General features: G+C 38.2%; 1 protein-coding gene across 4 annotated transcripts; it reads right to left on the bottom strand.

The window, feature by feature from the left end:
* Positions 1-9,756: 9,756 nt before the first annotated feature.
* Positions 9,757-13,468, bottom strand: LOC123452276. 4 transcript variants are annotated; one of them, XM_045128909.1, is made up of 7 exons: positions 13,239-13,467; positions 11,779-12,638; positions 11,232-11,691; positions 11,036-11,136; positions 10,718-10,888; positions 10,510-10,628; positions 9,757-10,398 (listed from the first exon to the last, which is right to left on the bottom strand). In XM_045128909.1, exons 6-7 carry the CDS (start codon positions 10,579-10,581, stop codon positions 9,973-9,975), a joined length of 498 nt encoding a protein of 165 aa, XP_044984844.1. In that variant the 5' UTR covers positions 10,582-10,628; positions 10,718-10,888; positions 11,036-11,136; positions 11,232-11,691; positions 11,779-12,638; positions 13,239-13,467; the 3' UTR covers positions 9,757-9,972. The 4 variants fall into 4 exon arrangements, with proteins under 4 accessions (XP_044984844.1, XP_044984846.1, XP_044984847.1 ...); XM_045128911.1 differs by having other exon boundaries at positions 11,036-11,337; positions 11,541-11,691; XM_045128912.1 differs by having other exon boundaries at positions 10,722-10,888; positions 11,036-11,691; positions 13,239-13,468.
* Positions 13,469-15,791: the final 2,323 nt, after the last annotated feature.

Raw genomic sequence — 15,791 nt, 5'->3', positions numbered from 1 at the left:
TGGAGAAGCACCATGATATCTTGCGGAAAGCTTCACCCAGGCACAAAGAGATGGATGGATACTTCAAGACCCAAGGCTTACCTGCACAACCACAAGTCATTATGGGCTCTGGCTTGGTTGGACAACGTGGTGACTCTGGACAGGCGGTGCTACGAGATGTAGAAGAATGATAGGATTGGATGGGCACCGTCAGAGTCTCACAGGAACCCGTTGAAAGACCATGTTTTGATCATCCGGTTCTCAAACACCCTGAAGTGCGAGGACTTCAACGGAGGCGATCAAATCTTGTGGGGAACGTGTGCAGAACTCTGCAGAGTACTCAAAGCTAATCGATTAGCCGTGTCCACGGTCATGGACAACTTGAGCCAAAGGAACTGAAACTATCAGGAATTCTCAACACCATTTATTATGGATGTGGGTAATATTGATAACTTGGGTATGAGAACTGGTTGGTGGAACCATCTCATTAACAACCAACAATGTAGTAATATTTTGCTTTTAACCCCTCTCTTGTTGTAGGAGAAAACTTTGCTTTCCGCTAAAAAACTTACAGCCCCACCTGCCATATACGCATATAGTATAGATGATTACTTTTCACCCCTCTCTTTGTGACTTGCCGGCATTTTCAATATGCTGACCTACACGGCTGCAACGTCTTATGTTGCAGATATTTCTTGATGAGTAAGAGTACGATTCAGGGTTACGGTCTACACTCCACTTGCCGTTGGTGTTTATTGGGACTCCACTCCCTTTGAGTGTTTTCGCTGAGATTTTGAGGTATATATCAGTTTTACGTTATTTACATGTGATTGCACTTTGATATATACATTGATGTACCGTGTGTGCCAGCATACTGATCCAGAGATGGCACAGATACACAGAGGCTTGACTCGTTTCGAGTTGGGTCGCTACACCACGAGTTTTCCACATATTGTGCTTGCTAAGTTATTACTGTTGCTACTTATGTTACAACTGCTACAAAACTATTATCAGTGTTACCGTTACTGCTGGTACTGTTACTGTTACTGTTGCTACTGTTACCACCACTATCAAAACTATCATATTACTATGCTACTCATCACTTCACTGCGGATACTAAATCTCCAAGTATGGTTGAATTGACAACTCAACTGCTAATTCCTGCATATATTCTTCCCCTTGTGTCGAAGCTATAAATTTGGGTTGAATACTCTACTCTCGAAAACTTTCGCAATCCCATATACTTGTGGGTTATCAATAATACAATGCAAAAGTGTGAACACCGACAACTAGAATATGTGAGCATGAATGTAAAGTTGGTGGAAACACGTACTCCCCCAACTTAGGCTTTTGGCCTATCTTGGTAATCACCACCCGTAGTGGCATGGATAATAATGAGTATGATAACTCATGGAAGCCCTTGGTTCAGCATCCGTGGCCCGACGGGCAGCTTCCACTGTCACGTTGTACTCATGCGCCTCCCTCTCATAGATGTAATACCTTCCTTTTTCCTGATAATCAAAGAGGCAAGGTGCATGCAAAATAACAGACACAATAGATTTCCTATTAAACATTAGGTTGTAATTATAATCAGTAGTTGTGGCCTTTATGGACTTGTGGCACTTCATGGCCTCAAAATTTAAGTATTGAGTGGGAAGAATAGGGTTACTAGGCCGTGGCAACATGCCACACTTCTTAGCTAAACGGGAGGCATAAACCCCGCCATAAAAATGACCACTATTAGAGTTGCCTTGCAACCTGTGTGCTATGATTGCTCCAAGATTATAGCATTTAATTTCAATTAACGCAGTATGTAGGATACTCAAGTCTAGGGCACATAAGGTACTACAATCTTGCTTTCCCACTATGCATTTTCCATTAAAGAGTGCAAGGTAATGAATTTAAGGAGAATGTATGCTATTTATTCTACCTTGAGTTACCCCCCTATCTTCACCAAAGCAAAGACTAGTTAAAAATGCCTCATATTCAGATTTTGGTGGTTCGTCTAACGAACCCCGACATGGAACTTTACATGCATCAGAGAAATCATCTCAATGCATGGTGAAGGCATTATCATAGAGTTTAAAGGAGACTGTAAATTCTCGAGGATAAAGTTTGAAGCCCTTAGTGAAAGTTTCAGTAAGATGATAATGTTGCGCGCACTTATCTCCGATGAAGGGTGCGAGCTTAGTATTATAAATGTATTGTTCAAACTCTTCCTTAATGACTGCACCCAACATGAAGTCATCACCTTGCCAGAGGCACGATTTGGTGTGGGCTTCTCACATCGAGCTTTCACTTGGCTCCACATAAGACCGTTGTATCAGAGCCTCACTCGATGATGCCTTCGAGGAATTCCTCCTCGAATAACTCCTCTTGAACCATCTCATTACTCCTACGTACAAATTTCTGAATTTTTTTGGGTCACAAAATAAAGTTAACAAAACTCCGCAAGAATGATAGCAACTACTCATAAGGATGCATAGAGCCTAAAACAAGCATTCAAACTACTTGGAACTTCAAGAATTCAACATGCAAGCTCATCTACAACAGGACATAGAGTAGCTAATTACTTCTAAGATAAACCGCTAAAGCAAAAACTAATTGGAGGAGTGGGGTAGTTACATACCAAGGAGAAATACCCCAAAACAGTTTCAGAAATGGAGTTTTGAGCAAAGAGATCGAAATCCGCAGGTTTGAGAGGAAGAACATGAGAGAGAGATACAAGGATTTTTTTGGAGGTAGGTGATGAAGTGAGCTGAAGGTATAAGTGAGGGGACACCCGAGGGGCCCACTACCCACGAGGGCGCGTATGGTTGGGGTGGCCCGCCCCGGTGTCTACTGGACACCTGGGACACCCCCGTGTGATGTTTTCAGTGCTAGATATTCTCAAATAGTTAGAAAAAAACCCATGTGAAAGTTTCAGGTCATTTGGAGAACTTTTATTTTTGGGCACTTTTTTATTGCACGGAAAATTCAGAAAACAGGATAATCATGGAATTTATTGTATTTAACTAAAAATTACAGGAAAAATAAAGTGGGTACAGAAAGCGGTGACTACTGAATTCATCGACCTCATGCCTCTCTGGAATGATTCATTAACAAGGTTGATCAAGTCTTATTAACAACCACTTCCAATTAACATGAACCCGAAGAATTTTCGTAAAACACTAAGTTAACTCTACAGGGATGTGCATATCCCCAACAATAAGTATTTCATATTTATTTTTGGCAGTAGGTAGAGGTGGTTGAAAACTTCCAATAGTGATAGTCGGAGATTTTTCAATAACATTAACACCATTCACTTGGAATTGTTTCCTTGGACAATGTATCATATGTTCTTTACCATTGACATGAAAAGTGACCTTGCTTTTGTAGCAATCAATAACATACCCTACAGTATTTAAGAAAGGTCTACCAAGGATAGTCAACATGTTGTCGTCCTCGGGCATATCAAGTATAACAAAAATCTGTCAAGATAGTAACATTTGCAACACCAAAGGGTACATCCTCACAAATACCGATATGTATGGCAGTTGATTTGTCAGCCATTTGCAATGAATTTCACTAGGTGTGAGTTTATTAAAGTCAAGTATTTTGTATAAAGAGAAAGTCATAACACTAACACCAGCTCCTAGGTCACATAAAGCAGTTTTCACATAGTTTTTTTATGGAACATGGTATAGTTGGTATACCTGGATCTCCTAGTTTTTAGGTAATCCATCCTTAAAGGAGTAATTAGCAAGCATGGTGGAGATTTCAGCTTCAAGTACTTTTCTTTTATTAGTGATGATGTATTTCATATACTTAGCATAAGGGACCATCTTTAAAAGATTAGTTAAACGAGTACGCAAAAAGACTGGCCTAAGCATTTCAGCAAAGCGTTCAAATTCTTCATCATATTTTTTCTTAGTTGGTTTTGGTGGATAAGGCATGGATTTTTCAACCCATGGCTCTCTTTCTTTGCCATGCTTTCTAGCAACAAAATCTCTTTTGTCATAACATTTATTCTTAGGTTGTGGGTTATCAAGATCAACAACAGGTTCTATCTCAACATCATTATCTGGTTCTTTATCATTGTCACGTTGAGCATCTACATGAGCATCATCATTACCATTTTCATTATCACTAGGTGAATGCGCACTACCAGATTGAGTTTCAACATCAGAGATAGAGATATCATTAGCATTATGAGAAGGTTTTTCTATTTCTGGTTCACTAGAAGTATGCGTGGTCCTATCATTTTTCTTTTTCTTTTTCTTCCTAGAAGGACTACGTGCATCAACATTAATTTTTTGTGAATCTTGTTCAGTTGTTTTAGGATGACCTTCTGGATATAGTGGATATTGAGTCATTGTTCCCCCTCTAGTCATTACTCTAATAGAATGATCATTCATATTATTATTCATTTCATGAAGTAGTGATACGTCCATTTTGCATCATGCTTTTATATCGATATTTATTGCATTATGGGCTCTTACTACACATTATGGTACAATACTTATGCCCTTTATCTCTTATTTTACAAGGTTTACATGAAGAGGTAGAATGCCGACAACTGGAATTCTGGACCGAAAAAGGAGAAAATCTGAGAGACCTATTCTGCACAACTCCAAAAGTCCTGAAAACTCATGGAGAATTATTTTGGAATATATAAAAAAATTGGTCCAAAGAAATACACCAGCGGACCCACCAGGTGGCAACAAGCCAGGGGGCGCGCCCTACAGGCTTGTGGCCCGCCTGGCAGGCCTCCGGTGCCCATCTTCTGCTATATAAAGGGTTTTGACCTGGAAAAAATCATATCAGAACTTTCGGGGCGAAGCGCCGCTGTTTCGAGGCAGAACTTTAGCAGAACCAATGTAGAGCTCCGACGGAGCTATTCTGCCGACAAAACTTTCATCCCGGAGGGAGAAATCGAAGCCATCTTCATCACCAACGATCCTCTCATCGAGAGGGGGTCAATCTCCATTAACATCTTCATAAGCACAATCTCCTCTCCAAACCCTAGTTCATCTCTTGTATACGATCTTTGTCTCAAAACCTCAGATTGGTACCTGTGGGTTGCTAGTAGTGTTGATTACTCCTTGTAGTTGATGCTAGTTGGTTTATTTGGTGGAAGATCATATGTTCAAATCCTTAATGATTATTAATACTCCTCTAATTATGAACATGAATATGCTTTGTGAGTAATTACGTTTGTTCCTGAGGACATGGGATAAGTCTTGCTATAAGTAATCATGTGAATTTGGTATTCGTTCAATATTTTGATGAGATGTATGTTGTCTCTCCTCTAGTGGTGTCATGTGAACGTGGACTACATGACACTTCACCATTATTTGGGCCTAAGGGAAGGCATGGGAAGTAATAAGTAGATGATGGGTTTCTAGAGTGACAGAAGCTTAAACCCTAGTTTATGTGTTGCTTCGTAAGGGGCTGATTTGCATCCATATGTTTCATGCTATGATTAGATTTATCTTAATTCTTCTTTCATAGTTGCGGATGCTTGCGAGAGAGGTTAATCATAAGTGGGATGCTTGTCCAAGTAAGGGCGGCACCCAAGCACTGGCCCACCCACATACCAAATTATCAAAGTAACGAACGTGAATCATATGAGCATGATGAAAACTAGCTTGACAGAAATTCCCATGTGTCCTCGGGAGCGCTTTGCTTTATATAAGAGTTTGTCCAGGCTTTTCCTTTGCTACAAAAGGATTGGGCCACTTTTCTGCACCATTGTTACATTTGTTACTTTTTACCCGTTACGAATTACCTTATCACAAAACTATCTGTTACCGATAATTTCAATGCTTTCACAAAATACCTTACTGAAAACCGCTTGTCATTTCCTTCTGCTCCTCGTTGGGTTCGACACTCTTACTTATCGAAAGGACTACGATAGATCCCCTAAACTTGTGGGCCATCAAGACTCTTTTCTGGCGCCGTTGCCGGGGAGTGAAGCGCCTTTGGTGAGTGGAACTTGGTAAGGAAAAATTATATATTGTGCTGAAATTTACTGTCACTTGTCACTATGGAAAATAATCCTTTGAGGGGCTTGTTCGTGGTATCTTCACCCTGATCGGAAGCACAAAGAGATGCTCCTCAACCTGCTGCACCTACTGAAAATATTTATTATTAAATTCCTTCGGGTATGATAAAACTGCTAGGTAATCCTTATGCAGGAGATGGAACACTACATCCTGATTTGCATCTAATCTATGTGGATGAAGTTTGTGGGTTATTTAAGCTTGCAGGTCTGCCCGAGGATGATGCCAATAAGAATATCTTTCCTTTATCTTTGAAGGAAAATGCGCTGACGTGGTATAGGCTATGTGATTATATTGGATCATGAAACTACGACTGATTGAAATTGGAATTTCATTAGAAGTTTTATCCTATGCATCTGGTTCATCGTGATCGGAATTATATTTATAATTTTTGGCCTCGTGAAGGATAAATAATCGCTAAAGATTGGGGAAGGCTTAAGTCAATGTTATATATTCCCCAATCATGAGCTCCTGAGAGAAATTATTATTCAGAATTTTTATGCTCGCTCTCTCGTAATGATCAATCCATGCTCGATACTTCTTGTGTTGGTTCCTTTGTGAAGAAAGATATTGAATTCAAATGGGACTTATTGGAACGAATTAAACGCAACTCTCAATATTGGGAACTCGATGAAGGTAATGAGTCGGGTATAGGCCTTTAGTTCGATTGTGTTAAATCCTTTATAGACACCGATGCTTTTCGTGGTTTTAGCACTAAATATGGACTTGACTCCGAGGTAGTAGCTTCATTCTGTGAATCTTTTGCTACTCATGTTGATCTCCCCAAGGATAAGTGGTTTAAATATCATACTCCCATTGAAGTTAAAGTGGTTTAACCTATTAAAGTTGAAGAAGAAACTATTATTTATAATGTTGATCCTGTTATTCCTACTGCTTATATTGAGAAATCACCCTTTCCTGTTAGAATAAAGGAACATGCTAAAGATTCAACTGTGGTTCGTAAGAGTTGTACTAGAACACCTATACCTCCTGAAAAAATTAAAGTTGAACCTAATATTGCTATGGTTAAAGATCTCTTGGTTGATAATATTGATGGGCATGTCATTCATTTCTGTGATGAAGCTGCTAGAATTGTTAGACCTCATACTAAAGGTAAACATAGACCTATTGTTGGCGTGCCTCTTGTTTCTATTAAAATAGGAGATCATTGTTATCATGGCTTATGTGATGTGGGTGCTAGTGTGAGTGCAATTCCCTTTACCTTATACCAAGAAATTATGAATGATATTGCACCAGATGAATTAGAAGATATTGATGTTACCATCAAGCTTGCTAATAGAGATACTATTGCACCAATAGGGATTGTTAGAGATGTTGAAGTCTTGTGTGGGAAAATAAAGTATCCTACTGATTTTCTTGTTCTTGGTTCCCCACAAGATGATTTTTGTCCCATTATAAGGTAGACCCTTCTTGAATACTATTAATGCTAAGATTGATTGTGAGAAAGAAACAATTACTGTAAGTTTTGGGGATGTGTCTCATGAGTTCAATTTCTCTAAATTTCGTAGACGACCCCATGACAAAGAATTTCCTTGTGAAGATGAAATTATTGGTCTCGCTTCTATCGTTGTGCCTCCTACTGATCCCTTAGAACAATATTTGCTAGACCATGAAAATGATATGCATATGAATGAAAGGAATGAAATAGATAAGATTTTCTTTGATCATCAACCTATTTTTAGCACAACCTGCTTGTTGAAATACTTGGGGATCCTCCTCCACCCAAGGGCGATCCCGTGTTTGAGGTAAAACAATTACCTGATACTCTGAAGTATGCTTATCTTGATGAAAAAGATATATATCCTATTATTATTAGTGTTAACCTTTGAGAGCATGAAGAAAAGAGATTATTGAAAACTTTGAGGAAGCACCGTACCGCTATTAGATATACTCTTGATGATCTTAAGGCCATCAGTCCCACTCTATGTGAGCACAAAATCAATATGGAGTGTGATGCTAAACCAGTTGTTAATCACCAACGACGATTAAATCCTAAAATGAAGGAAGTGGTAAGAAATGAAATACTAAAGCTTCTGGAGGCACGTATAATTTATCCTATTACTGATAGTAGATGGGTTAGTCCCGTTCATTGTGTCCCTAAAAAGGAAGTTATTATCGTAGTTCCTAATGATAAAAATGAATTGATCCAGCAAATAATTGTTACATGATATAGAAAGGCAATTGATTTTAGGAAATTAAATAAGGCTACTAGGAAAGATCATTACCTGCTACCTTTTCTTGATCAAATGCTAGAAAGACTATCCAAACATACACATTTTTGCTTTCTAGACGGTTATTCTAGTTTCTCTCAAATACCCGTGTCAAAAGAGGATCAAGAGAAGACCACTTTTACTTGCCCTTTCGGTACCTTTGCTTATAGACGTATGCCTTTTGGTTTATGCAATGCACCCGCTACCTTTCAAAATTGTATGATGGCTATATTCTCTCACTTTTGTGAAAAGATTGTTGAGGTTTTCATGGATGATTTTTCCATTTACGAAACTTCTTTTGATGATTGCGTGAGCAACCTTGATCGAGTTTTGTAGAGATGTGAAGAAACTAATATTGTCTTGAATTGGGAGAAGTGTCACTTTATGGTTAATGAAGGCATTGTCTTGGGACACAAAATCTCCAAAAGAGGTACTAAAGTTGATAAAGCTAAAGTTGATGCTATTGAAAATATGCCGTGTCCAACAGATATCAAAGGTATAAGGAGTTTCCTTGGTCATGTTGGTTTCTATAGGAGATTTATTAAAGACTTCTCTAAGATTTCTAAGCCTCTCACTAATCTTTTGCAAGAGTATGTTCCATTCGTGTTTGATGATGATTGTGTAGAAGCATTTGAAATTCTTAAGAGAGCCTTGATCACTCCACATGTTGTTCAACCACCGATTGGAACCTACCCTTTGAAATTATGTGTTATGCCAATGATTATGTTGTTGGTGCTGTTCTAGGGCAAAGAATTGATAAGAAATTAAATCTCATCCATTACGCTAGTAAAACTCTAGACAATGCTCAAAGAAACTACGCTACCACTGCAAAGGAATTTTTAGCAGTTGTGTTTGCTTGTGATAAGTTTAGACCTTATATTGTTGATTCCAAAGCAACTGTTCACACTAATCACACTGCTATTAAATACCTTATGAAAAAAGATGCTAAATCTAGACTTATTAGATGGGTTCTTCTACTACAAGAATTTGATCTGCATATTATTGATAGAAAGGGCGGTGATAACCCAATAGGAGATAACTTGTCTAGAATAAAGAATGTTCTTGATGACCTACTACCTATTGATGATAGCTTTCCTGACGAACAATTAGATGTCATAAATGCTTCATGCAGTGCTCCTTAGTATGCTGATTATCACCGTTGAGGAACTCGGTAACCGGTAACTGCTCGGTCGGCTTGGGTGTAGAGATTAATCGGTGAATCGGCCTATTAACTGGATTAATCAGTCGACCATTAGTCAGTAAATTAAATAAGAATTTGTCAACATATATGCAAACTTTTTTATGTTTTGTACCATACAACTAACATGTTGAGATTAATAATTAAATATGCAGCCACACAATATGCAATCCAACATGTCAATATAAATGGCAGCCACACAAATGGGGATGCAAAATAAATGACAGCCACAAATTGGGTATACCAAATAAATGGCAGTCACACAATATGCATTAACATGCAAATGTAAATGGCAGCCACACAGTTTGAGAATACCGAATATATTTCATATTCATAATAAGGTTCACAAGATGAATAGGTAACAAGGTCCAGATAAGTTCAACCACATAGATAGAGATAGACAAATAAGTAACATCCTAACAAGGTTCAGCCACTACATAGAAGGATTAAGATAATAAGGATCAAGGACATAAGGTTCAGCCACACAAATAGCAAGCAAAATATGTTTGTGACAACTCGCTCAAGGTTGTTGGGGCTCCTCCTCCTCCTCATCTTTGGTTGCCATCACCCCATCATCATCGGACTCATAATCAATATCATCATCCTCCATATTTATTCCATGATCAAATTCATCATCATCATCAACGAATTCTTCAACTTCATGGAGTCCTCTAACTCTTGCACTCCTACGAGGCTCCATAGGTTCACTTGTCCCCATTGCTTCATCAATGATGTTGTATGGCATCCCTGTAGTGGGTTCAATCTCCTCACCAATGTATGCATCTTCACATATCCAATCTTGTGCTCGTGATGCATCTTCACCAAGAAGAACATCACTAGAAGAGGATAATTTCTTTCTTTTGTCAATCATCCTTCCATTGAATTGGATATAAACTAGATTGTCCCTACGAGCCACATCTAGTTTATTTCTCCTCTTTGCATCTACCTACAAAATGAAAATTGAAGTCTCATTAAACAAATTGTGAGAAGAGTATTCAGATTTACCTAATTGATTGACATTTGACTATTTGAGAGTGACTAAAAGTCTAAGAATTACCATTTCAAAAGTGCTCCAATTTCGTTCACATCTGGATGAACTTGTGGTCAAGTTGAGTATCCTTATGGCCATGTGTTGCAAAGTAGGAGTTTGTAATCCATAAGTTTACCACCAATCAGCTACAATTTACAAAAGTGAAATAACACACAATCAGCCCATAATTTCAGAAATGTCATAAGAAGTTCTTTTGCTTTGAGAACATGCTTACCGACATCGAAATTGTCGTTCTCCTTTGCTTTCAGGGAAGCCACCTTCCCGAACATACCCTCTTTCTTTTTAAACTTGGTGAAGTCACTGTTAAACACCTTATTTTGTTTGATGCCATCATCATGATAAAAAGTCTCCATGACGTCCATAAGTGCAACCACTACCTCTACATCTGTAAAGATGCTCGGGTCAAATAACGATATTTGGGATTCAATATGTAAGCTGCCATGTGCAATGGGGAATCCAGCCTCCCACTCATCTTGGTATGCATGGCATTAGTGATCATCAAATAGTCTTTTTCTGAATTTTCAACAACAACCTTGATATCCTTTTTTGCAGTTATTAGTTCTCCATACATAGAGGCCATAGACGGACCATCAGCATCAGCCAACCGAAGCACCTTCACCAATGGCTCAAAAACTTTGCAAGGTAACATCAATAATCAAATGAGTCACATAACTATGAGAAAACAAACCCAACATATGACTAGATGAAAACAACCCCCATAAACATACCTTGATGCAAAGAGAAACATTTTTCCAAAAGCCCCTACTCATTATTGTGGCATGAGCTGCCTTTCCTTTCATCTTTTTTGTGTGCTTGCACGCTTCCTATTCATCACTACAAACCATTGCCCTTAGTTCTTTCTTTTTAGAATCCAAGCTTTGCAATGTAAGAAATGCTGAAGCAAATCGTGTCACCCCCGTTCTAACAATGTCTATTTTTTGGTGAAAGACCTCATCAAGGACAAGGTTTTATGATGTGAATAAATAAAAATTGTCATTTGCTTAGCTTTAGCTTTAGTGATTGTAGAACCAAATTACTTTAGCTTCCCAATTGCTTCTACCATCAAATTAAGGGTGTGAGTTGCACATGAGCTCCAAAAGATTTTTGGCCATTTCTCTTTGAGAATCTCCTTTGCTCCCATGTTGTTGGAAGCATTGTCCATCACCACTTGCACAACATTTTCAGCACCTACAAGATGGAAAATCTCAAAATCAACACCTACAACATTATGGAAATCAATGAATGAAAATAAACTTGAGACTTCAAGAATCTTACCAATTGTCTCAATGCACTCGACTACATAATTGAAGATGTATAGACTTGTGTGTGCATCAGACGATGCCTCCTTTGATTGAAGAAAGGCAGTCCCTAACTTGCAATGCACACACAAATTCATTATACTTCTTCTTTTCTTGTCGGTCCAAGCATCGGTCATGAGCACCCGGTTTCCACCCTCTCAAGCTCATGTGGTTTCATCAAATCCTTCATTCTTTCCACCTCTTGCAGCAACATCTTCTCTCGGAGCATATATTGGGGAGGTGGCTTCCAATTAGGACCAAACTGACCAAGGGCTTCACAAAACTGCTTGAAGTCATCATCATTTACAGCATTGAAAGGAACATTTTTCTTGTACATCCATTTAGCCAAATATTGTCCTACTCTATAAGCTTTCTCCTTGTCAATTGCATCATTTATGTTCTGTTGGAACTTATTCAATGGGATGGAAGGATCAATTGGCATCACATATTTATCAATAGGCCCTGACTTGCGACGTTCACCTTCTCCAATTCTTCCTCGTTGTTTTCATCATTATCAGCTTGAATGACAACCTCAGCTCGTACTTCTTCCTCATGTTTTTCTTTCAGCTTCTTCTTCTTTTGTGGTGCCTCATAAGCCTCCTTACACCTTTTTTGTATATCTGGTGTGGCTACATTGCAACTTGTCACTTGTCCCTTTACATGCCCAATATGTTGCTTCATCCGATTGACACCTCCACCCATTTCCTTTCCACACAACTTGCACTTCACTCGTTGTAAATCTAAATGATTGATCAAGGCTGCCAACTCCCACCCCATGTCATCTGAATTTCTTTTGAGAGTATGAGAACTTGCAGCAGTAGAGGCAGCCGCGGACCCCTACAAACATAACAATATCAATGAGCAATCTATAGTATTAAATAGAAAAGAGATTTAAGACTTTAGAGTATGTCTATAGTTGCATAAGAAATCCCAGCCAAGCAACTAATGAATGTATAGATCCGCACAAAATTAATACGCTAAACAATGAGTTCTTAATGTACAGATCAACCCACAATTAATATAACTATATAAGTATATAACATTATAGCCTAAGTAGAATATCCACGGATTATTACTTTATTACTTATTAGTTCATCAACATTTTAACACGTTAATTATTTCTATAATATAAATGGCCTGATGCCTAATAATCCATGCATCCATCCATCTACTAATTTACTATAACTGGAGTGAGTACCTACATAATCTAGTTTGAACAAACAAGCCATGCACACAATTTAGTTGGAACAATCCATCCATCTACTAATGCAACCATCCATCACGGCTAATCAATTAATAAATAATAGTACATCCATCCATCCACCACGGCTAACCCATCCACTAATCTAGCCATCCAACCACCATGGCTAACCCATATAAAAATCCATCCATCCATCCATCACGGCTAGAGAGACTAAGAAGGGAAGAAGATGTTACCTTGCTCACCGGTGAAGCCATGGAGGAGGGGCTAGTGGAGCAACCGCCTGCTGTTGGAGATGGCGCCGAGCTGCTATAACCTACAACGGCGGTGGAGCTGCTGCAACCTGTAGCGATGGTGGAGCTGCTGCAACCTACAACGGAGGATCTGCTCAACCGGGTGCCGGCGAGAACCTACCAGCCGCCAGCCTGATCGGGTCTGGATGGGAAAAGGAGAGGAAGGGGCAGCACGAGGCAAAACTTAGGTTATTTAGGAACGGGAGGGAGCTGAGCGGGCCAAAATATCGGGCTTTCGTTGCCACCAGTTGAGCTAATCTCTCCCTAATTAATAACTAGCAAAATGGCCGTGCGATTGCCACGAAAGAAAAAAAAATATAATCTTCAATAATGATGAACACATTATGTTCATATATCATCGCTTGATTTAAAAATTTGTACACAAATGCAAGAAAATGTTTCTTCTTTTAAATTTATTCACAAGTTAAAGCAATCTTTACATTTTCAAAAATCATGGTAACTCAAAGATTTATTCTAAATTTCAAGATATTTTTTAAAAAACGCACAATAATAATCCGATGGATCCAACAGTTAATTCTTCAAAATTCACACAGGTATATTGTCACATAGACTTAGAAGCATTAATGTTTAACTACATACATTAGATCTTTCGTGAACAATTTTACAAATATGGAAACAATTTTAAAATCGAAAATATTTTTTACAATTTACAAACATTTACTAAAAATCATGAATATTTTTTATATTTCGAACGGGTTTAAATATTTTCTTTTGAATTGGCACCAATTCAAGAAAAGACGAACACAATTTTTGATGTTGGAGGATTTTATTTTAAATTCACAAACATTTTTTGAAACGCATGAAGTTTTCCGAATAAACAAACTTTTTTATAAATCAGTAATATATTTATTAAATTCATGGACATTGTTTTGGAATTTGAAAATAATATATAAAAATCCGACGCTTTTTTTGAATCCTATTTTTAACTAGTAAGCATGCACGTGCAATGCACGTCTCATTAGAATTCAAAAAACTTACACGTCTCATTAGAATTCAAAAAATGAATTCCTAAATCTCACAGTTTCAATCTACGATATTTACAATCATGCATGTGGAATGATTTTGGAGTGCATCCATTTACTCCTCGAGTTTAAATCTTGTTGACTTATCCTTTTCTTAAACAAACGATGGGTATGTAATCGTGTACGTACAAACACACGTACTAATATATGCTATTTATGTGATTATAGAAGTACTAATTATGTATAAAGATCAACAGAGGTTCATAGACGCTCGCGTGTGGATCCGAAACCTTCATGCTCTATCCTTCTATAATATACAACTAAAAATAATATATATTTACGAAGACAAGAGAAAAGTCGGAAAAAGAAGAAAAATTCCCTTCTCTGATGACACAAACAGGTCAAGGTCAGACTACCATTTAGTGAGCAAGAAAGATTGATAGCATGACCAAAAATGATAGTTTGCAGACGGCAATTGAAGATATGATCTCAAGGGTCCATGCACAAAAGACTAACATTAAAGGTGAATAACAATGTATGATAAGAAGTGGTAGTAAATCTTAGGTCAAGAAAAATACCCAAGAGAAAATATGTACCGATTGTCGAAAGAGCCTGACCAGCAGCAAACATCCATGGGAGATTTCACCACTAAAGAAGCTGCTCCATTTGATATGCTCTAAAAAGACTAATGAAATTATGAAGCACTCCTCCGCAACTTTGGAGATTTAGGTATACACACTGATTTTACAATGTGTCAGATATGTGACAAAAAAGCATAACCTACGGGAATAATGGAAGTACAAGTAAGTTATATGCATGAATAAAACACAACCTACAAGAACATAGGGGCAAAAAATTCAGAACACGGAAAATTTACATATGCCTAGAAGGTCACTGACCAAAGATTGAGATAAATGGTCAAGGATTCTTCTTAGTTGACCGGCGCTCGCTTTCCAGCTCACCCACCCGATCACGTGTTTGCCGGAGTTCCAACTGGAGGTTAGCAACATAAGATGCATCTTGCTGCTCATCCAGAAGATTTAGTTGGCTGGCTATCAGATAGGCATCATGTGATTCCATTCTTTTCATGTTACTAGGCTCCCATTTTGTTGCTTTCTCCATAGTGGTAACATGTAGCATAGGTGAAGCACCATGAAACTGTACCTGCAGAATTAAATCCGTCAGTTCTTATAAATAATTTTGCATACCACTACATGTGAAATAGTCAAGATTATAGTTGACTTCTAACTCACCTTGTGAAGCTCTTCACTCTTTCGCTCCAAAACAGAAATTGGGCTTGAAATCTCATTCTTAAGATTCTGGTGATGACCCAACGTATCTTGTTTAAGAAGCTGGACTTGTAGATGCCTCGGGATATGCTGTCGTATAGCAAATACAACCATTATAAGTCACGAGGAGAAGCTGGACTTATAAATTTACATATGCCTAGAAGGTCACTGACCAAAGATTGAGATAAATGGTCAAGGATTCCCATCATTTAATTCCGTGAAAA

This window comes from Hordeum vulgare, chromosome 5H (assembly GCF_904849725.1).
Source record: "Hordeum vulgare subsp. vulgare chromosome 5H, MorexV3_pseudomolecules_assembly, whole genome shotgun sequence".
NCBI lineage: Eukaryota > Viridiplantae > Streptophyta > Magnoliopsida > Poales > Poaceae > Hordeum > Hordeum vulgare.
Note: the sequence above shows the minus strand (reverse complement) of the source record. Positions and strands in the feature narration are given on the sequence as shown.